The sequence below is a fragment of the Nyctibius grandis genome, chromosome 5, assembly GCF_013368605.1.
Source record: "Nyctibius grandis isolate bNycGra1 chromosome 5, bNycGra1.pri, whole genome shotgun sequence".
NCBI lineage: Eukaryota > Metazoa > Chordata > Aves > Nyctibiiformes > Nyctibiidae > Nyctibius > Nyctibius grandis.
This window is the reverse complement of record NC_090662.1, coordinates 49864251-49889149: the sequence shown is the minus strand read 5'-3', so window position 1 is coordinate 49889149 and position 24899 is coordinate 49864251. Positions and strand designations below refer to the sequence as shown.

General features: G+C 35.0%; 1 protein-coding gene across 1 annotated transcript in view; it reads right to left on the bottom strand.

The window, feature by feature from the left end:
• Positions 1–24899, bottom strand: part of LRRIQ1 (leucine rich repeats and IQ motif containing 1) — a 117953-nt gene that overhangs the window by 81913 nt on the left and 11141 nt on the right. The window contains exons 10-15 of the mRNA XM_068401738.1: positions 21753–21903; positions 16318–16511; positions 15415–15542; positions 9241–9314; positions 8849–8942; positions 4365–4541 (exon numbers count right to left, since the gene is read on the bottom strand). Coding sequence (XP_068257839.1) covers positions 4365–4541; positions 8849–8942; positions 9241–9314; positions 15415–15542; positions 16318–16511; positions 21753–21903 — 818 coding nt within the window. The remainder of the gene's footprint in view (positions 1–4364; positions 4542–8848; positions 8943–9240; positions 9315–15414; positions 15543–16317; positions 16512–21752; positions 21904–24899) is intronic.

The following is a 24899-nucleotide window of genomic DNA, read 5'->3' as shown; positions in this document are numbered from 1 at the left end:
GTTTAAAGTGGCAGTGGAAGCTTGCTTACAGAGCTGACACATTTTGTATAGAATTTCCTACTTCAATTGCATCTGCAATGACTGCCAGGTTATTCAAAGAGCATAAATTTTGTCAGAATAAGACAGTAGAATTATATGGAAAAGTCAGAAGAACAAACCTCTCAGAGGCAAACAGGACAGTGGACAAACAAGCTGGTCCTAATCAGCAATGGTAGTTTTCTCCTGGCCATTGAAGCTAAATCATAAATAATATTCTACCCCTTTGTGTGCTAATTTGTGTGCTAGTTAAAATTTTGCTTAATGTCATGTTTTTCCCTTTGCAGCTGTATTGTGATTTTCATAATTCTGATACATGGAATATTCAAATAGTACACTCCAATTTTAACTGAGCTTTTGTTTGTAATAGTGTGGTAAAATCTAATTTGTCTTCGGGGAAACTCCTATAAGCATCATTACTCTGTTCAAATGCAGGTTACAAAAGTCCCTTAGAAACATATGAAAGAGGTCACCGTTTATATATTCTCTCCTGCAATACCATTTATGAAATTCCTGTCATTTTCACTGTATTATACATACAGTATTTCTAAAGTTCAAGTTCCACTAGCCAGACATTTGCATGTCTGATGACTGAAAGCAAATTACTGCAGCCAAGGTGTTGTATTATTTTTTATATGATTACTCACTCCAAGACATCTAAAGATTATGTGACAGAAAGCATTTATTAGAATAGAGAAACTTAATTTTAAAATGTTTAATTCTTAAGCATGGCAAGAACAGTGAAGTTTCAGGCAGAAACAGCACCGACAATTTAATTGGGTAGCAGTGGTGTATAAAAGACGGATTAGGGAAGCAGTCAGTGATTACTTTTGGCAGTTTACATACTTGAGGTCACACCTACAGGGGCTCGTAACTTAGCAAGATGTGAAACAGAAATTTGCTCTATTGTTGGCCTGTTCTTTAGCAATGTCACATTAATTCAGTCAAAGTACCGCAGTATGTACATGTAATAGCTATATACAAACATGTTTAGAGTTCCTTTTATGAACTGCAGTTTTCAATGGTTTTCAAATCATCCATAAATTGTACTTTTAGTCAAAATAAAACATAGCGGGCTTTCATGCACAAGAAACACATTTTAAGACTAACTTTGATACCAGATGCTTCAACCATGTCAAAGTCACCCATTTAAAAGATTGTGAATGAATTCTCAAAACCTTAAAAAACTTACAACCCTCCCTCTCCCCCACCTCCTCCCAGCCCAAATCATATATTCAGGAAAGAAGAAATGTTTACATAATTTCTTCTTCCCACTATTGTTCTTCTCAAACATCTGCAAGCTCTTTCAAACAAAACTTACATAGAATCACAGAAAAATTCTCAATTGAAGGAACCTCAGGAGGTCTCTAGTCCAGCCTTCTGCTTCAAAGCTGGGTTAGCTCTGAGATCAGACAAGGTTGCTCAGAGCTTTATCCAGTCAGGTCTTGAAAACCTCCAAGAACGGAGACCGCACAACATCTCTGGGCAATCTGTTGCAATTCATCACTATTCTAACACTGAAAAGGTTTTTCCTTATGTCCAGTTGTACTAGGTCTAGCTGGGATGGAGTTAATTCTCATTATAGCTGCCTGTATGGTGCTGTATTTTAGATTTGTGACTGAAACTGTATTGATAAAATTCTAATGTTTTGTTGAACAGGGCTTGGAGAGAGTCAAGGCCTTCTCTGTCCCACTAAGCAAGTAGTGGGCTGGGAGTGGGCAGGAGGCAGATGAGACAGCTGACCTGAATTGACCAAAACTATATTCCACACCATATAACATCATGTTCAGCAATAAAACTTTGGGTGAAGTTTTTCCAAGGTAGCCATTGCTCAGAGAATAATTGGGCATCAGTCTGCTGGTGGGAGGTGGTGAGCGATTGCTTTGCATCACTTGGTTGTTTTCTTTTTTTTTTTCCTTCCCCTCTTTCCTTCCCTTATTAAACTGTCTTTATCTCGATCCATAGGTTTTCTTGCTTCTGGTCTTCTGATCCTCCCTCCCATCCTGCTGGAGAGGGGAGTAGTGGGCAAGCAGCTGGTAGGTGCTTAGTTACTGGCTGGAATCAACCCACCACATCAGTCTGAACTTCTCTTGTTTCAGCTTAGGTCCTTGTTGCTCCTCCTGTCTTGTACCACTACAAACAGTCTGGCTCTGTCTTCTTGAGCATGTGCTTGAACCCCCTGACCATCTTAGGGGCCATGCACCAAACTTGTTCCAGTTTATCAAAGTCTTTTATGTATTGGTGACCCAAAATACAGGGCACAGTATTCTAGATGCAAGCTAATAACGGCTGAAGACAGGGAAGTAATAACTTCTCTCAACCTACTGGCTATGTTCCTGTAGATACAGTCCAGGTACCAGGGCATACTACTGGCTCACATTCAGTTTCTTACCTACCCAGATCCAAAGGCCCTTTTCAGCAGAGACGTTTCTCAGCCAGCCAGTACCAGCCTGTATTGTTGCAAGGGGTCACTCCTTCCAAGGTAAAGGACTTTGCACTTGTCCTTGTTGAATTCACAAGGCTCTTGTTGGCTTTTCTCCCCAGCTTGCCTAGGTCCTTCTGAACAGTAGCCCTGCCCTCAGGCATGTGAAGAGTTTCCTCCAAATTGTTGTCATCTGTAAGCATGGTAAGTGTGCACTCCATCTCCTGCTCCAGGTCTTTGATAAAGGTTTTAGAAGGACAAGTCAGCCTCCAGAAAGCAGCACGAGCCATTAATTATTAATAGTTAATGGATGGTCTGAGCCTGACTACCCAATAAATTTCTTACCTGTCTAGCTGTCCATTTGTGCAGACCATGGTTAAATAAACCATTAAATTTTGTGAATATCATCTTTCCCTCCCATTTTTTACCATCTTGCAGAAATGTATGTGAAAGTTAGGTCCTTAGATTCTATTACAGCTCCCTCACAAGTCATATCCTAATTACAGATTGGCATTTTTTTCTGCAAAGGATACTGATGAAACAGGTCCTAAATCTGAGACATAAGAAAATTTTCTCTACCATAAAGGAGGAGGAGTACTTTTCTTTGCCTCTTCTTTTTTCCTTTCAAGAAAAAGAAAGAACACTATTTCAAAACAGTAAATAGATTAGGAAGTATCAGCTTCCCACCTGCAAACCAGAAGCTAAAAATCACAGAAGTGGAGAAGACATATCTTGAGGGTTTAACGGAGAAACATATAAGTTCTAGGAGCCACCTAGACATTACATCTGTCATAGAACACTGCACTATAAAATTTCTCCGAAACTACGTTCAATCTAATTCTTAATACAAACCTCTCTTCAAAAAAATCTGCTTTGTGACCTATGAAGATTTTATTACAGCTTAGTAACAGCCAATAATACATCAATGTAATAATCTGTTAGGCAGTAAGAAGATACCATGGATATACAGGCTTACATGTAAATGCAAAAAAGCTAGATTCTGAAAAAAATGCAGGGTACTTTTCCTGAACCAACAAAGTACACAAGGAAAAGTTCAGACTAAAGCACTGTCAAACATCACATGCTTAACTTGCTCTGGGATAATGCTCAGTACCTGACAGGATCAAGGAAACTTGTCTTTGCAAACATCAGCAGACAAGTTGGATATTAAAGGGACTACAAGGATATTGTGAACCTGCTAGGAAATGAAGAGAAACAAAGAAAGAAGAAAACATGCAATATTACCAAGTGCGAAAACATGAGAAGTTTGAGCTATTTAGATATTGCAAAGCGATGAAAAGATAGCAGGTATAAACGTAAACTACCACTCGCAATGTCTAAGCTGAAGTCACTGGACAACTAACCATGGTAATAATGATAAAGCTAGTAAGTATGACAAAATCAAAGACCTGTAAACAGAGCCATCTGATCCACTACTTTAAGAGAAAAGAGGTCCAATCTTTTGCAATCATTTAGAACGTGAATAATAAAGACAAGGAAAACAAATGGAGAAAAAAATAGAGCATATTGCACCAATAGTCAAACTAGGTTTGATTAAGCTAAAGCTGGAAACAATGTTAATATGATTATACCACTTTCAGGATTTAAACTACTGTTCCTGTACACCATTGTACTATGTGGTGTGTATGAATTCATTCAACTACTACTAACTGAAGGTTCTGAACGACCTGTTTTCTCAAACTTAAACAAACAAAAGTCAAGGCCCACATATTTAAATATCTGTCTGAAATACTCTTTGCACTGAAGTCAATGATTCTAATCTCTTTCTTAAGATAATACATTTCCAGGCAGAAAGCTAAATAAGATTCATAAGACATCAAGAACTACACTAACAATACATGAAAACATATTTCTGAATGCAATTTTTATTCACATAAATACATACCCCAGTTGAGCACCTTTTCTTCTCAGTAGAAGATTTTCTTCAATTTGAACTTCACAAAGTTCCAGAAAAGGTCTTGATTCTGATCCCTTGATTCTTTCAGTTGTGGGAAAAGTATGATAGTTTAAGATTTTACCTTCAAGAAACTGTAAACTAGGAAGGACCTTACACAAGGAAGGCCTTAGGAAAAGAAAAAGTCATAATTAGTTTTACAAAAAAATCCTAATGTTAAAACTCCCATTTTATTGATACAATCATATAACAAGACAGAACATGATGATAGTTCTTTAAGTATTTGCATAGTTTTGTCCTTACTTCATACGTTAATATATTAACTAAAACTTTATTCTTAATAAACCACTGAACTTAACGAAGATTTCTTAATACTTTGTTGATATAAAGACCACTGTTAAAATACCAACCCCAGGGAGGTGAATGGTAATGTTCTCAATTCGCTAGAGCTATCATTTCACCTACTTAAACAACAGGAAAATTTGACACACTTGTGCATAGGCACCTGTAATGCATTTGATTAGTAGGCAACACAGCAAGTCATAGGATTAAGCTACAGCATTGATTTTATTGACACATTGAAAGGTTTAGATTTAAAAACTGCACAGAATACTAAACATTGTCAGTCTTACTCCCTTTACAATTTGCATATACCACATAAAGCAATATGATATTCAGTCTGACTGACAGGAAAAAAAATCCACTTTTGAAATATTGAACTTGGGTCAGTGAAAGGGATGATAGTATAGATGACATTTCCTTGCTATGAAAAGGACAGCTGGGGTCACCAATGTAAGAAAAAATATGTAGGAGAAACTTACCTACTGATTTAAAAAAATAGTATCATCAACGCTCTCTCTTTTAGGTTATTGTGAAATATAATCTAGTACTGCAATCTTGTTTCATATATTTCTTATACCAGACCAAATTTGTTGAAAGTTTCAAGAGTGCAAAATTACTTAAATCAATACATCAACACTCAATATTTTCATTAAGTTAGTTTTAAGTAACACTTAAGAACTCTTAAAAGAATACTTATTGTAGGCTGTAAGTCCCCTTACTATTAAAAAAGATAATACTGTTTTCAAAATGTTAGAACTCCCTGACTATTCCCTGTGAAAGTAAAGGACTATTACTCAGCTCAGACAATATACACTGAGTTTAAAATCAGAGAAAGTTTCTATGATTGAGTCAGAATATTCCAAAATGTAGCTCAATAGAACAGAATATTAGTTTTTTGCAAATATAAAACTTTTGTTCTCTACTGACCATTAATGTAAGAATAACACTGTCTGAAACACATTTGGAATAAAATGATGGGTTTAGACAGATAGTCCCTGAACACAGTGAGAGAAATTACCAAAGCTGATGTTGAATAGTGATACTTTAAAAAAGTGCCATATCAAAGCTGATTGATGCTGGAAGTATTGTGTCTTAGAGCTATGGGATCTCAACACTAGTTTTTCCAGCTGGGTTTCTCCTGGTGAAGGGCTGAGTCAATATTTCATTTAGTGAAAACTTCCTGGTGAATATTCTGTCACTTAAGAGGCTCGATTAATCATTACAGCATTGAAACACATTCCCCTAGGAGTGCTCAGACTGATCCCGGGGTTTAATTTTTGAAAAGCAATTTCTTACTACTTCACCTTTGTTGGTGTTATCGCTGGCTGGACATGAAAGTACAAAACCGATTAGGAAATTTTACAACTAATTCCTTTGTTGGTATCAAGGGGTTATGTAAAGTTCACCGGAACATATTGCCTGGAGTTATGGTCAATGCTGTATTCAGCAAATCCATGTTTTTCAGTATCCCATACTTTAAATCCTTTAGACAAATGAATTTCTTGTCTAATCATAAAAACTCTATTGGCTCAAGTAATCTAAAGTGTCAGCTCTTATAGTTAAATTGGAATTCAGAAAGCTTTTCCCCTCCAGTTTACAAGTGAAATAACAGTTAGTTCTGTAAAATAGTGGGAATTAAAACAATGCAAATGGGAATTTAAAATATCGTCACAGTCACTGAATTTTATTCACAACATTACCTGCAGGAACCATGGGAGTGCAAATAAGTCTGTTCATTAAAAAACAAACAAACCAACCAAGAATGCATTTGTACAGCTATCTTTTAAACTACCCAAACATTTCCAACTACAAGATTCAAATAGGGTTTTTTTCACTGGAATACTAATCAGAAATTTCTACAAAAATCTTCTAATGGAAGATATAAATGTAAGGGTGGTTTTGTTTTTTTTTTTTCTCTTAATACAACATATACTCCAAAACACACATACCCCAAATTTTGCTGTTGTTATACTGGGCAATCTAATATATCAAATGTGAACCAATTTATTGTAACATTGGAGTGTGAAGCCACATTCTTCAAAATTCTTTTGATTGTTACAGAAATGAACAGCAAAGTAAATGTTTGTAAAAGCCATCCTTATATGCTACTATATACAATGACATTGTACTGTTAAAACACCTGGAAAGCAGCAATGGAAGAGCACGTATACACACTGGTACTAGAAGCATATTTCTGTGGTTTAAAAATAAATTGTTCAGAGGTGGTAAATTAAGAAAAGGCACTGATCACATAAGGGTTAAAAATTAATAATTTTATAAACTACAATTTTCGATAGCACTTTTGATAGAAATGGTCCAAAAACTTTCAAATTGCTAAGTTTAAAAAAAATCATATTTTTCTCATAAAAAATCTGATTTACCTGTTTTAGTTACATCCAAAATGAAAGTCCAACTGTTGTGCCTCATTTCATTTCCTCAGACATTTTATTATGTCAACACTTTCCTAGGTAAATACTTGATTACCTTAGCTGAAATAATTGTTAATGGTTTAAATTCTTATTGATTAAATGCTTCTTTGTAAATTTAATGGAATTATAGTAAGAGTTTACTAAAAGACACCCTAACATTTCAGCACATGTATTCTGGAACATCACCTAAAAACCTAAAATTGCATTTCCAACTTGTCATTCTGCTCTTGAAGGCCTGTAGACTAGAAAGTATTAATGCTAAGGAAAATGAAAGAACACTTCAAATTAAATTAACAGCACTACTGTACTTGATGGCATTGGCCCATGTACAGTGCTTCAGACCACAGAATTCCCAAGAAAACAGGAGACTTCTACTAAAACACACAAAAAAATACAAAAAAACTATTAATGTACAATTTTATTCATATAGCTTACAAATACAATCCTATCACAACTACTCATTTTAAGGATTCTGGTGGCTGCATCTCATTTCATATGTCAAGTTTCCTTTCTACCTTATCCAGTTTTTATACATACACATGTAATAGTCTCTAAGACCAGCTCTTTAATTTCTTTTCAGATTTTTGTTTCATTATTATCATCACCGGAGGGCAGAGAACAGCATTATTTTTACATCTGTGTCTCTTTCATAATCATAAGAGCTATTAATTTTTGGTGTAAAGATAAGGAATTCTCAGAACAAGAAAAAAGTCTAAGCTCCAGCTACTAAGGAAAAAAATCAACTATTCATTCCAAGTTTTTTCTTCTTCTAATTTTTTTTCCTTAAAAGATGCTAAGCCAAGGATTCCTTGGTACATTTATTATAGACACCACTCTTTCTCTAGCTATGTGCAGTGTGAACCTGTCACAGCAGCAAGACTGTTAAGCAGTGAATGGATGAAGCGATGGAAGGGAGTAAACAAGAAAAAAAAAAGACAGCAAAGCAGAAAGAGAAACACTGTGAGAAGCTATGTGATAGACACTCAGAAACTGATGGTTCTGAGAAGGGCAAGTAAGCAGTGTAAGAACATTAATAATCAGAAAAAATAAAGGTTTTAAACAGTGCAGATGAAAGAGGAGAAAAAGGTTGAGTGGATGGTCATGTCTTTGTGCAAAAGTTTTAATGAAACGTAAAATAGGGTAATAAAGGTCAGACAAAACCTCAGTCAGAAAGTTAAAGTTACCAAAGGTGATAAACTTGTCAGTAGAGAGGAACAATCAGAATTCATGCTGAAAAAGGAGACGTTGTGATCAATGGGCAAAGAAGCAGTTACAAATAAAAAGCACAAAGAAGGCCTATATCATCTTTATAATTTCTGCATTTGCCTAAAGAAAATGTCATAAAGAAAAATATTCATTTAGGATAACAGTTCAACAGCATGGAAAGACTACTGTCGAGTTTTAGCACAAACTGCTTCTTATGAAGGTTCCAAGTGCCAGGTCAAACATCAAGTTTTTTGTTTAAACAAAACTACAAACTGGAATTCTTAGAAAATAAAGATCACAGAATTGAATTTCATTTGTTATTTTCATATAATTCTCTTCGAATTTGTGGCAGTGTTCATACTTACCTCATTTCTACTATTTAAGTAACGTATGTACACCAAGTTTTTGGCATATTTTGATTGATGAGCAAGATGTATATATACTTAGGTTCTGGCTGATTTTCATTTTTTGATTTAGGAAATTAATTTATTTTCTTACCTCCAGTTCCTTTCTTGGAGAAGAGGATTTCCACCGAGTGACAACTCCCTTAGTTTATGACAGCCACTTAACCATGTAATGATACCTTTAAGGTCTGTATTGTAGTAGGAAATAAAATTAAATATAAATTTGAATGCAGAACCATATTATGTCTCATAAAATCTTACAAGGAAGTAAAATGTAGCAAAATCATGAAGTACTATAAGCAATTCTGCTACTTATACAGTATAGTTATAATTAATATCTATAACATCCATGTTTGGAAAATATTTATATGTTTTCTGTATAAATGTCTCTTATAAATAAATGGGAACAACCAAATTCAAGTAAGTTTATAATTTAATTAAGAAGTACTTGTTCGGATGGGGGTTTATGTTTTTTGTACAACTCACCTGACAAGCAGTTATTTTTGATATCCAGCTTTTCCAAAGATACAAATGAATTTAAAGGGACAAGCTCAGTTAACCTAAGAACAAACAGAAGAGACTTTTTTCAATTAAATAAAACAGCAGTTCATAAACAGAAAGGCACCAGAATCTTTTATACTTATGACAATTTACTAATTTATGTAAGAAAATACTCTTTTAGCTATCCAAGGTGCTAGAACTAATTACTGAAATTTTAACTTGAAAGCATTTCTTAGTCTTCTTAGTAGCTGTTTTTAATATTTACTCATTAATGTTTTGTTTTATCTGGTAAATATTTCATTCTGTTTCTTTCATCTTCTGCTGAGGATCTGAAGTCTTGTAAAATTTACACAACTCAACTGGCTTTTCTTTAGGCACCATAACTCGAATGAAACTAACAGAAGGCCTTGATTCTGGAGAAGAAATAAAATCTGCTTTTCGTCTTTCCTCTTCCTTCATTTCTCATTGCTCGAAGCTCTTGTCACTTTGTTTCTCTTCTCCACTCAGCACATTACTTCCTAGATCATAAAACTAACATAAGCGCCACACTTGTCTTTCTTAACAGGTCAAGGCTGCACTGTCCTGTAATATATTTTTTAGTGCTTCCTCTGTCTTACTATTTCTGTAAGACAGTGTCAAATAGGTGCCTATTATACAGACACTTATGGAATTGCTCTTCTTGTGTATCAGAGCTTCTCTTGTGCAATAAAGCAGCAAATCAATAGTAAAGCCATGACAAACTTATTTGTAGTATTGAAGAGTAAATGTAAGGAAACTGAGCTGACATTCATCGTACAAAGGATTTTGGACTGTGAGATGTGTATTATCACTCTATTAAAACATTAGCATCCAGTGTTATTGAAGTTTCTTCACTTACAAACTTGCATTGGTGCAACTAAGAATGAATGTTGAATGGTTCGGTCAGCTGTCAGGCTATTTCCAAATATTACCTTTCAGATTAAAAAGTTTATTTTGTTTTATGTTAAATATGAAAGAGGGAGGAAGAATTAAAATCAAGATGCAGTCTTAAACTTCAGTCTTCAACTAAAACTAGAATGCTTATGTATAAGCACATACTAAATCAACTATTTTTTTAAAAAATACACGTTTAGGTAACTTGTTTCATCCTTGTAAGGACAAGGCCTAAGCATAATGAGAGACTGGTAACACCGATGGCAACATGTGTGGTCACTTTGTGACGGCTAATTTTTATAGAAAGCAGTATTTTCTGAGGGTTATAATGCCTTTGAACACTATAAATTAGAATTCTTACGGTCAGAAATATGACCATGCAACTTACAACTGGTCAGAGCCAGAAATGCTTGTTTGCTGCTGAAATGTGTGACTATGTTGTACTTTCAGCACAGGCATTACAACTAAAAAAAAACAGATCTGGATTTTACTCTGGTGCACAAATTCTGGACCAAATGCTGGTTGTAGATTCTTTAATCTTGTTGAAAATTTGACCATATGCAAAACAGAAAAAAAACAATTTCCACATTCAGTTGACAAGTATTTCTATATGACAACATAATCATTTAATAATAAATTCAGAGAAACAGATTATATAAAGCCAAGTATGTGTCACTATACTTCTGTTCTTTCTCAAACTATATGATAAAGTTGTCCTGGTTCTAGTCCTATTTAGTTCTAATACCTCCCTGCCAGTTTTCCAGGAAATCAAATAAATATGAAGAAGTATTATTAACACTAAAAACGTACAGATATGTAGATCTGTACATAGTACTAAAAATATCAGCATTTTATGTTCTCATGACCAGTCAATAGTACACAAATATAATTAATATTTCTAACAAATATCATCATAGGTATTAGTGGCTAACATTATGGCTGCAAAGACTGAAAATCCATGATACAGATAATAGATTCACATATTCAGAAAAAGCAAGGAAAATAAACATCGTACTTTGCACAAGAGATGAAAGATAATGCAATATTTTTTTATTTATAGTGAGTGAGGTCTCTGGATCTTTATCAGCATATGCTGTGGTGAATTAGAAATTGCCTACTGGACTATCCTTGTCCGCCGTTGGCATTATGAGAGTTAAAACGTTTCCCTGTCATTCTATAGCTTTCCCTTTACTGACATTCTTTGCTAATTTTTTCTCTAAGAAAATTCAAACCAGAAAGACAAAGGACATTACTGAAAACTTAATACTACTTGACCTTGTCACATTAGCCCTGGGCATAAGAGAGATATAAATTACAAAGAAGACACAAAAGTAAAAGAAATTCACAAAGAAGAAAGCTATAACTTCCTCTCTCTGCTCCCATGTAAGGCTGTAGCAGGACAGGGCACAGATAGCCACAGAAATTCTATGTCAGAAAACAAGATTTAAGAGACTAGAATAGTTGCAAGTATGCATCAGAGAAAATAAAGATTGCTTTTCTGAACACAAATAGCAGTTACTGCTCAGGATGGTCCAAATGCTGCTGTGCATCTGCTTTTCTCCAGAAAAATTATAATTTATGTTAATGAGAAGTTAGCAGGAAGGAGGGCAAAATAATTAAAAATAAATTTATATTAATCTAGTTCTTTAAATAATTGGATATATATTTCTTTTTCATTCTTTAAAAATAAAAATATTTTAGTTTGCAATAGTCACCATATTTATAAGTAATAATCAAACATAATGTAGGAAATCTGTCAGCCACTTGTTTCTTGAATACTTTAGTAGGCAGTACTTCAACTGTATTGTCCCTGGTGCCACATACTTAGTAAACTTATTGCTAGCAAAGAATTACTGAAAGTGATCAAAAAATCTAGACTGGTAAGGATGGGATGGGGAAAAACACTATACATAAGTGTAGCTTTTTCATGACTGACTTATTTCAACATCTGATGACATTTAGATTTATTATGATGACTCCGGAAAAGAGATCAAATCCTCAAAACATGATGGCTTGCAATGACAGTGAGTTCAACTCTTACATCTGAGAAATTAAGTTAAAAACATAGATGCCATATATATTTAAGTACGGAGAACAATACGTACTAAGAAAGAATTGAGCTGACTTTTTTAGCATTTCTATAAGCCTTTTAGGAATAGTATGCATCTAGTTGCAAAAACATTGGAGCAACATGTTCACAAAGAATTTGATTCTGGCCAAACCAGTTTCCCAAAAAAAAAAGAATTTTTGCAGATGACTGCATTTTTTTAAATATTAATTTTTTATCTAGCACACTTAGGTTATCTTAATGAAAAACAAGAGACAGTGAAAAAAGAACTTTGCCATATTAATGCTATATTGAAACTGAAATTTTAAGAGGGATAGATTTGTCTGTTTTGAAGTTGCCAAAAAAAAAAAAAGCAATGGCTATCTGAACAGCAGATTTAGTGTGTCACTTTACAACTTTTGAATGAAAAAGACATTAACAAGTAAACTACATAATTAAGTGGGATTACATGTAAATATAAATACCACATAAACCCTTAACACATATTACATATGTATGAATTTCAGTTGCAGGGGCAAGATTCTTCTCTCCTACACCTAAATCTTTACTCACAATGAAGAAAATAGAAAATGGGCCTTTTTAAAACTAACTCAACAGTTGTGTTCTCAGCTGCTACAAAATAGAGCACAGATCTTCATAGTCCCAATTCTGCAGTAACCAAGTCAAGAGGATATTTTTCATTGGCTTTGGTCAATTGCACATTGACCAAGTATATGCTTTGTATGTGAAAACCACAATAAAACAATAAAAGCAGTAGTGGTGAAATAGCTGCCGTTTTTATATTTGAAGGAATTTCTTGTTGCTAGATTGTAGGATTAAAACAATTAATTTTTGGAGTTTTATCTTTGGCAATTTCTGGTTTATGATACAGACAAAGCTTCTCAGGAATAAAAATATCCTGTAAATTAGTGTAAGAATTTTCTTTTCACAGTACTTCACTTTTAGAAAGAATACAGATTCACAGCATTACCACTATATGGGCTTCCTGCAGTCAGTGAAAAGGAAATGGCACTCAGTGTACACTTGAAAAAAATTCACAAAATTGCACTAGCTGTAGGATAAAAGTAAAGAAACAGCTTTTCTTTCAACAGCTTACTCCATTACATTCACTATTTCCATAGAACATCGAGTTACTTATGCTATAGCACACACATATGGAGCTGCTTATAAGTGTACATAAAGTGAGTGTAACAGAGCAGGCTACTGAAATGCCAGGAATTTTGAAGTTTCTAATATGCATTTAAGGCTTTCTTGTCCTGTTTGTCACAAAGATCTGATATAAGCTATAGATACATCAAGGAAAGAAAGGGAATTGCTTGGGGAGGAGTTATGTGTTCATTTTCAGCACATCCAGTTTGCTGATGCAAAAATATTTGCTTCCTCCCAGTCCAGCAGAAGAAACTCAGTGGACCAAACACTGCATCTCAGCTTGGCCACTGAAAAACCAGAATAAGCACTACAATGGACATTAAAAAACATAAGATCATGGGATAGGCAAGTGACATAAAGTGTATCTACATGGCCAGTCCAGCACAACCTAGATGCAGAGACTGCATTCAAGCTATGCCTGAGACCGTGCTCTTAAGTTTGTTCTCTCCCAAGCAGTTTTGCAAACTTTTTATTACACACAGCATAGCTACACCTTAATGTTAACAAAAAACAAACCAGAGGAAAAGGAGGAAACTACAAGAAGACAGAGTGACATTACTGCGTGTTCCACAAAAAACTGAACAGGACAAGGGAAAAAAAAAGCAAAGAACATGAATTAAATCAATAGCTGTGATTCAGAAACTAACACTTAACAAATAATGCTCTTGTTAATCACAAGCAGGAAGCACTTTCTCCAAACTCCAGAATTAACAAAAGAACAAAAAAAAACCTAAAAGCCCAGCAACTTGAAGATCAGATTCTGTAAATATAGCTAGGTGTTATATTTACATCCAAGAGTTTACATGCATACTACTTCATTAGACATGACATGAAAACAATCTGAAAAGTTATATAAAAATATAGGTTGTATATGCTCAAATAATATTAATTTTCTATGAAGGACATTCCTTATAGTAACAGGACTCAGTCTTTTCTCCCACATGCTCCCAGCTACAGTTGACTCTGATGAACTATATGTCACATAGGATGGGATTCATCCGTTCAAATGTGGACACCTACGTGTGAGCTGGTCATTTTGACTCTGTTAATAGTCAATGAAGATGAACAAGCACTTGTAGGGGTATGATTAGTCTCAAAGCAAATGGCTAAAAATGGCAGACGAATCACAGTCTAAAAGCATCTCCTCTTCGCTAAAAGAGTTAAGTGATTAGTTCAGAGTGTATATTCTGTATATTGTGTGTAACAGTATATTCTATCTGTTTAGCTGAGATCAATCTTGTTCAGAGCAAAATGTCACAGTATAGAAAAGTAATTAATTTATACCAATTTAAAATTCATTTTACTACTAACACATTGTAAATTGTAATAATTGTTCCTTTTTTTTTTTAGGAGAATTTAAAATGAGAAAAAGGGGGTTGGGAAATAAAAATTTTGACTCCTGAATATTTGGTCATTCTAACTTTACAGATGTACAGACTAGCTTCGAAAATGAACTGAAAGCTAATTACAGAGTACTTAAGTGCATGATCTAGTTTTACGCTGCTTGTCTTGATCCTTCTTTTTTATTTTACACCTTTCAAACTGAACCATAAGAGTGAAAAATTAAAGCAAATATGATTGTTGGTTTTTATTTTACATACATATGTTAATACCCTCCAAAACATTCTCGTTTGTCCTTTTTAACTCTAGTAGTTGCACTTAACATAGCCTTCAAAGTCTGTTTTGAATAAGCTGGCTGTGAAATATGAAGTTTGATAGACATACTCTAGAAACAATTGCTAAAGAAAGGAAAAAAAAAGAAATACCATGGTTTTAAAATGCCATAATGCTCAAAAATTATTTTCATATAACATCTAACAGAAAAAATTACTTCTCATAGTCAATGCTGTTTCAAATTTTCTTAGCTAAAGGTAGCCAATGTCATTACTTGTCAACTACACATTATCAAAGAATATCTGGAAAAGATAGTGAAATTTTAACCATACTGAGAATTATACTTTTCAGATAAGCATTATGTTAGTAAATTCTTCTGTATCAGTTTTGTAAGTGGAAGAATGTTTCTTGCTTACCTGTTTTGAGACAGCAAAAGAATCTGCAACAGAGGCAACCAATACAAAGAAAGCATTCTCATAGCAGAAATGCTATTGTCATCCAAATATAGTTCTCTTAGGAGAACATGATTTTCCAGTCTTGGAAGCTAAACAGAAAAGAGATGGTTATTTAAAATTAATATAAATTAGAGAAACAACAATGGAATGCTTACCAGATGCTTTTCATAAATCATTAATAAATACAATCAAACCCCACATTTTGGATATATGTATCATTTCCTTATTGTGTATGTACCAGTTGTCAAACATAATTTCTACATATCAGGTGGCAAATATTTTTTAGTGTCTTCTACCTAGTCTGAATAGTCAATTAAAAAAAAAAAAAGTCAAGAGCCCAAGAGCCACAGTCTTACTATTTTATTCATGCAGGTATTTTCTGTTTATTGACAAAGGTTTTTCTCTCTCAGATTCTTAAGAGAATCATTGTCAGTAAATATGACTAAGTGTACAGTTAGCAAACTACTTCCCTATTTTACATGCTGCAGCACAATCTTCAACTTTTGGAGGATCAGCATACATCAAATCAGCCTGAACTATTACTTATACATAATGATAATAATATTTTGTTACATTTCAAACAAAGAATCAGCATCATATAATACAAACTGAAGACTAGATGCTATAAACAAAGGAGGGAAATATAATTACTGAGGGGCCAATTTTTCAAGGACTTAGGAGCAAGAAAATACTTAACTGCTAGCCATTTGTATCTTCAAAAATCTCCCTCTAACAGGGGAAAAAAAGCCCACCTAAGAGCGTGAAACATTCCACTGCAAACAAAGAGCACATGATTGGCATTCTGAAAAATATGACTCTTAATAAAGAGGTATGCACAACAGCCACTGAATTCAAAGCTTTTACCTCCTGGAGGTTATTGCCTTGCAACTTCAGAATTTGAAGTAGGCCACAATTCTCAATGCCTTCAACTTGTGTGAGGTGATTAAAAGAGCAGTCTAGGTGAATAAGAGTAGGTGCCTCACAAAGACCTTTTGTGCTGATTAATTGATTATGGTCCACGATTAATTGCTGAAGATTTTTCAGTGACTGCAGGCCACCTGAAAATTAAAGATTTTAGCTGAATTAAGCCATAATGAAATAAAAACCTGTTGGTTTTCAAGTACTAAGAAAACTCTAAACTTTCAATATATTATCTACAGTAACAATTAATATTAGTCCTGTATAAGGTTTAAAAATAATTACTGTATTTTGACACTATCAAATATACAATGTGTACAGTTCACAAATTTCTTATCCTGTTAACCAAGCAATAATAACAGTTCATAACCCCTTTAGCACTCCTCTTGGAACAAAACGTTCTTTTAGTGATAAGCCATACTTACTATGCTTTAAACACTTTATAATTGCTACTCAGAACTTATGGGCTTTGTGAAATGCTAACAGCCCTCTTAAAATCACCCCTCAGAATGGAAACAGTATTTATGTTTGAAAGTTAATTTTCATTATTTAATTTTAAAAAGTTTTTTTTTCCAAGTTATCAGCAATGTGAGAACAAATTGTGTTAAAACTTAGGCCAGCATCACCTCTATTATTTAAGTGCATCTTGTTTAAGGAATTATGTTATAAAATATTTTTAATGAAGAATTTTAGAAAGAAAATTCAGTGCCTTTAAGTATAAAGCTGTACTTCTATAGCCATTACACTCTCAATAAACTTACTCCTGCCAGCTAGTGTAAAGAGTAAGAATGTGTGCAATCTCTACCCCAAAAAGATGCAAAGGAAAAGTTTCCTGTCAGCGTCTGTTTCTTTCACACAATTTTTCCCAAATCATCCTCTTACAATGGCAAAAATCACACTGTCTTTTCACAGTCTTACACATGCTAGATGTTCTGCAATGGCACTGATGCATCTGACTTGCTACAGGTCCGAGCAGTTTTTCCTGTATCTCTGTAGTAAAACTCCTTTGAAGGAACACCCTTTATAAAACATATCTAAAATAAAGAATTTCTGAATTTACTTTTCTTTCATGTATTCTTCACAGGATTATTTGAGGTAATACTTTGTCTCATCTTTATCTCACCCAAATTCCCAAAAGAAAGTTGGGCGAGCTTTACAGAGGTGAATGTCTTTGTGATTTTCCTCCGAGAATAAACTGGATTATGAGACCAGAGACCAGTTTGCACCATAGATTATTGAGAATACAGAAGAGGAATTAAAAAAGAAAATGAATGATAAGGAGAAAACAGAAGTAAAAAAATAAATGCCCAAACTAGCTGTACATTTAAAAAACCCAATCAAATACAGGCCTTTGAATCATAGTAATTTAAAAACGGAAAGCACCTACTGGAAATAACACAATCACCTGATATTAAAGAGATCTCATCCTAAATCTAAAACAAATGTCCCATACTGTAACTTCAAAACTGTGCTTTAGGAAATAAATATACAAACCTTTAATTATTCTGAAAGAATTTCAAACATGCCCATAACATACTATCCTGACTGCAAGATCCTGGTCTGCATTTTCTTTTATGCTTGGATAAAAATAAAAAAGGAACCAGCACCATCTAGCGGTCTCAAAACAATTGCGTTTCAGACAGTTAAAATTAAGAGCTTCCAAGAGTTCCTCAAAAGAATAACCCTTACGTCTCCACGTTTAAGTTATCAGCATAGCAGTACTGGAAACTTTAAAAGCACTGAATTAGTCTGGAGAGGGACAGAGAGGAGAGACTGCACACGCAGTAAGAAAAGGCAAGGAGTTATACAGGATCTGGAAATTTCCTATTCTGCATGCTGCACAAAGCACCTTTTTTACATCTCCTTCTCCTCATCTGTCTTGTTTAATTAGACCGAATGTCATTTGGAACAGACATGCCAAGGCTACATACAGTGGGATCACAATCAATTCTGGAACTATCAAATGCAGTCCAACAGAAAAACACACAAGAGAGAATAATGTAACACAAACAGATGGCATTTTAATGTTTCTTCTGCACACATGTAAAATTAAAAATAAGCATGAAGTCCTCTTCATATTTCCAGAAGATATTGTCTGGTTTACATATGATGCAATCAACAACAGCTATAGCAGTATACGGGAAAATGTATTCTGTACAAAAACATATGGTTTCAGCAAGATTTGTGGAGAACCTTTGTAAGTAGCTCTTAGCAATTTGCAAAGGGCAGCTGGTGTCTGTTTGCTAGGGACTCTATCTTAGCTATCAATGTAGTTCTGAAGTAACTTCTGTGTGTGGCAAAGACGAGTGATAAGAGAGGAGTGAAAGCTGACAGTGAACATGAAGATGAAAAAACATACAAAAAAACCCCCCAAACTGAAAAGTGTCTGACAAAAAACCCCTGTATGTGCTTTCTTAAAAAGACTAGGTCCAAAGACGCATTTATGACTATGCACAGTTATGCATTGCTATTCTTAGCAGTGCCAAGATTTTAGCCAGCATACTATGGCAATATAGACACCCTACAAAAGCATATCCTATGACTCAAGTCAAAATGCGACGTTTTGTATAAGAAAGTTTTTAAGTAAAACATTTATCTTCCAAATACAAACATATGCGCTGAACTTCAGTGTATTACTGACACAATTACTTAAGTTGTGACCATGCATTATTAAGTGGAAAAGCATAATTGAGACACATTTCTCATATTTTTACTGTTATTTTTAAGGGTTTTCTGGCAACTCTAATTTTTTCTCTGCTGATGCTGTATTTCAATGACAGGAGGAAAAAAGAAATCATAGTATGCTTGAAGTTTCCTACAATAAGTTATTAAAACAGAAGTATTACAAACATAAATAAGCCTTACTTCTTAGGAAAAGCCCACAGCCTTTGTTAAAGCTGAATGAACAGAGAACATTGCACAGTACTGCAGCTTCCAAAATTGCTAAGGGACATCCTGCAAGATTTACAGATGGGAGGGATACAATAACTTCTTAAAATCCATAAATCCATTTTTGTGTATTCTATGCAACTATCTGCAACCAATACGTTATTATATTAAATAAATCCTGTATTATGCGTCTGTTTTAACCAGACATCCTCAAAGCAGTTCTGGAGAGAAGAAAGACAAATTCCAAGCTGATTTCTGTGAACATTTATTTACCCAGTGAAATTCATTAGAGACTCAGTAAACATAGCAGCCCACTGCACAAAACAGAAAGTACAAGAGGATTTTACTCCACTTGGTCTCTACAAAGATACTACATTTCACACAGATGCCACATTCCTAAATGTTATCCACTAATACTATGTCATTCTTACAGTAATCTTGCAGACATTTTTATCAAATGCCACAAATTTGAACAAGAATCTTATCCAGCATTCCTGGCCACAAGGATATAGCTGAAGCTTCTTTAGCCAGTTTATTTTATTGTTTTTCATTAGGGTACTGATATGCTTCTACAGTAAACAATGATATTCCAGCACCTTTATTCTCAGGTATTATAAACTGTTCACAAATACTAACATTCCAAATTTGCACATATTAGAAAAATACTCAGAATATCAATATTAATCCCCTTAAATCTTTTTTGTTTTTAAGATTTCCCATTTCCTGTTTGCTATGCCTTGTTATTTATCATGGAATTGCATTATCCATGTTCATACTGTTTCAGTCTCCTTTTTTTTTTTTTTAACAGTGGAAACCATTTCTTTATATAAAATATCTTATGTCAATGTATTTCATCCATCAGCTTAATTATTGTTTTATATTATTTTCCTGCTGTCCAGCAGGAAAATAAAGTATGTCCACATACTTTAAAGAAAATTAAAAGTCTACATCAAGACAAATAAAATAAAAATCTCCTTATCTCCTTTCCATTCCTAGCTCTGCAGTCTTTCTAAGTAACATCTTTAGATTTAGCACAGACTAAGAATACAACTAGAAAGTCACCTTTTCAGGTTTCATGTTTCAATTTATACAAAATTAATTACTTCATCACATGCAATTTTTTTTCTTGACCATAAGATTTTATTTCCATGGACAAATCTCTGAAGATTCATTGCTGTTAAGACTATAATACTGAAACTATATAGTCACCTGTATTTTGGTGGCCTTTACAAATTTCACAGTCTGTCATGCATGAAAACCCAAGTCCCTAGAGTATAAGGAGGCTGTTAAATCCAGTTCTATCTATCTGCTGTGCTGCCTTCTTGAAGGAAATTTGCGACTTTCAAGCCCTGAGAGCTTCTTTCAAGGAATGATCTGGCAATTTACCACTACCTTTTCTCAACTGTTACTGTTGCTCCATACATCATTCCAAAAACAAAAAAATGGCTTCTCCACTTACATACAGCAAAGATCTTGGTTATTTCACTGCACTACACTTTCCTGACCTTTTGTCAGTAAAAAAGGCTCTGGATCCTGATTAGATCTATACCAAATCTGCATAATACAAGGCTCACAATGCAGTATTTTAGCCTTGCCAGAAGCTGAGACACAATATGTACCCCTTAGGCACTTTACAGTCCCAGTGGCAGTACAAGCAGAGAGGCACTACAGGCAGAGAGGCAAACACTTGTTTACTACATGAAAAATTCCTGTCTGGCCAACAGAAAACATCAATCTCCTGGCAGAAAGATTTCATGTATTGATGCATCTGTTGGGTGATTTGGGTGCATGTAAATTCTAACTGGTTGACTGCCAATTGTTGGACCTAATAAATATAACAAAATGCCTTTGTAAATATGATAGGGGTTGGCACACCTGCTGTGCCTAAATGATTTGCATGATTTTACCTTAGACTCATTCCTTTTTTTCAGCCTTGGGACAATGAGCAGCAATGAAGAGCCAGAGTGGGAGGGAAATACAGAACAATAGTTTAGAGCCAGAATGGGGAGCATTTTAGTAGAAAGAGAGGCCATGGTCCATTGTTAGCTTGGTTCACAGGCTCAGGCAGATAATATGATTTCTATGTAACTACTTACTGTGTCAGTCAGGAACACACTGGAATTCTCTGCAGTTGCAAGGCTAGGCTTTACATTTATTGCTTCTGTAGATAAATTGAACTCAGGCTACTCACATATTCCAACTGAGTTAGTGCAGGTAATATTAGGGGCCCTCCTAGAAAGGTTTTTAGTTCTCTTTGGCTGACAATAGTTATATGGCCTGTTAGATGGAATACAAGGCAGTAGCTAAGCCATAATACAAATAAATGTGAAGTTTACTATGCTTTAAAATGCAGGTCTGTTCTAAGTCTGTTTCCTCCTTCTCCTTGGGCTTAGCAGCTGGCTGGCCCTGAATCCAAGAGAAGTATAATTCTGAATATAAAGAGCACAAATATTGTTATACAAATTGGAATAATTTTTCATTAGTATTCTTACCAATTCGAGTGATTCTATTGTAAGAAAGTTCAAGATTTTGGAGATTTATGCAGCCATCTAAGCCACAAACTGATGAAAGATGGTTCTTATTCAGAATCAGAATACAAAGATTTTCTAGATTTTCACAGTCAATTATCTGAATGTTGTTTTCCTGCAATAAAGAAAAATTAGAATATTAAATAGCATCTGAAGTGAAATATCAGAATTAAGTGTAAAAATATGGTAGATTGTCATCATTGATTATTTTTATCTTAAACTTCTAGCTAGGAGTAAGGGTATATCTATTTTTTCCATTAGGAAAATAAATTGATGAGTCATAGAAAGTGCCTTTTGTGTCCTGCTGCGATAGAACAAAAATACATCTCAAACTTCATTCTGTCTCTGAAAATGCCCAGAAGTTGAAACAAAAAGTGTAAGAAGAAGTTAAGGACAGAGTGGTCTTTTCCATATATGCTTTCCTAGCTTCCCAAATCCTGTGAAACTGAACAAAAAACTGCATAGAAACCATCATATTTACTAGACATTAATGAAGACAGCTATGACATTGCTGGAACCCTAATAGTGAAAATCTGCATTTAGAGGTATTTTGGTCACAATCATTAAGACTGTTCTCGGCTAATGTTCTTCCCCCAAGAGATCCTGCTCTTTTAACATCCCTCTCCCCAGGACATTTTAATAGTATCTCCTTAGATTTTTATTTCACTATTTGCTGCCCTTGCTGTTTTCTTGTTTTTCACCTGCAGATGCTCACACAAACAAAACTTTAACTCCTTGCCTTTGTAACAAACCGATTAAGCCAAAGAGTCTAATTCCTATTCCAGAATTAACATGCTGACTAGATTTAGGTGCTGCCTTCAGCTGCAGGCAGAGATGCGTATAGGTTTCCTTTGGATGCTGTAACACTGATTCCCTGCCCTTAGACAGCCCCTTCAGTTGCACCAGTAAGTTAAAGCTGAGAACTGATAGGGCTTAAATGTTAGCTTTTGTATCAACAGAAATGAAGGGCAATATCAAGTAGGAATCAATGTCCATGGCAAACAGAGGTAGCTGCTTTAGCTATGTGAGAAATACCCATGAAACAATATTGGACTCTTTCAACTGTCACAAAAGAGGCTGTTTCCTCATTAAGGTTGAACGGAAGACAACTGCCACATTAGCTGGCACAGTGGAAGTATAAAGTATTATTATTAACAATATATATAATTATTAAGTTATTAATAAAGCATACTTAAAAGTATATCTAAGAGTCTCCTCCTTAACTAAATTATCCTGACACATCCCAGTGAGGCAATCCTGTATACTATTTGAAGCATAAATTTTAAAATAAAAAAAGAACAAACCACAATACCAAAACTGTTCTGTAAGAGACAATATTTGATCTAAAAAAAATCACATATAAATACCAATCTCAGTAATACTGGCAGCTTAGATATATATTACGCTCTTATACTAATACTTTGGTCTTGTATTTTGAGGTACTCAAAATTATCAAATCCCAGAAATTACATTCTGAATAGACAAGAAAAGTGAGAAAAGGACCCAGGTATTTCAACCTGCCCTATTGCAAAGCTCTAATTACTGGACAGACAACACTCCTTTAACTATAATTATTATCAGCTCTCTTCTCTGAAGTTAATTAAAAAAAACAAAACCAACAAAAGCCCCATACTTTGGAAAGAACGCCTGTTATTGGGCAAGCAGAAACATTCAAGATTTCTATGAATAATAAACATAGAATCATAGAATGGTTTGAGTTGGAAGGGACCTTAAAGATCATCTAGTTCCAACCCCACTACCATGGGCAGGGACATTTTCCACTAGACCAGGTTGCTCAAAGCCCCATACAACCTGGCCTGGAACATTTCCAGGGAGGGGGCATCCACAACTTCTCTGGGCAACCTGTTCCAGTGTCTCACCAACCTCACAGTAAAGAATTTCTTCCTAATATCTAACCTAAATCTACCCTCTTTCAGTTTAAAACCATTACACATTGTCCTATCACCTCATGCCCTTGTAAAAAGTCCCTGTCCAGCTTTCCTGTAGGTGCCCTTCAGGTACTGGAAGGTTGCTATAAGGTCTCCCCTGAGCCTTCCCTTCTCCAGGCTGAACAACCCCAACTCTCTGTCTTTCATAGGAGAGGTGCTCCAGCCCTCTGATCATCTTTGTGGCCCTCCTCTGGACTCGCTCCAACACGTCCACATCCTTCTTATGTTGGGGGCCCCAGATCTGGATGCAGTACTCCAGGTGGGGTCTCATGAGAGTGGAGCAGAGGGGCAGAATCACCTCCCTTGACCTGCTGGTCATGCTGCTTTTGATGCAGCCCAGGATACGGTTGGCCTTCTGGGCTGCAAGTGCACATTGCTGGCTTATGTTGAGCTTCTCCTCAACCATCACCCCCAAGGCCTTCTCCTCAGGGCTGCTCTCAATCCATTCTCTGTCCAGCCTGTATTTGTGCTTGGGATTGCCCTGACCCATGTGCAGTACCTTGCACCTTACCTTGTTGAACTTCATGCTGTTCACATGGGCACACCTCTCAAGCCTGTCAAGGTCCCTCTGGATGGCAGAGGGCATATCAACTTTCTTGTGCATTGGTGTTGTGAAATAAAAAATGTGAACAGAGTTGTTTCATGTAAATTGTCAAGTTCTGGAACTAAGATGCATCATAGAGTAAAATGCTTTCTTTAGTCATTAAATTTCCAAGGCCATGTGAGACACTGTGCAGTAGCAAGTACCTAGACACTATGTTTCTAGTGTAACTCGCTATACTGTTCTTTATGTGTATATATGAGTAATTTTAACTAATATTCAAGGTATGTATTGTAAAGTGCTCTTCCTTCTACCTACTCCCGCTTAAGCTGAGCACCTGCTACAGCGAACAGCATCTGTCCACTAATGAATTAGAGTGACTGAGGTAACGAAGATCTATCACTGTGCCATACTAATGCTAATCCTAGACTGATACTATCATGCACTTCTCTTAGTATACCTTGATTTATTGGCAGGATGTTGCTTTAGTACAATGCAAATTGCTATATACAGTGCAAATGCGCTGGTATAACTGTTCACATTTGGGAGTATTTTGTTGATATTCCTACGCTCTTAAGGCACTAGAAGTTATATATTCAGTTGGGGCCAACTGCACAATCA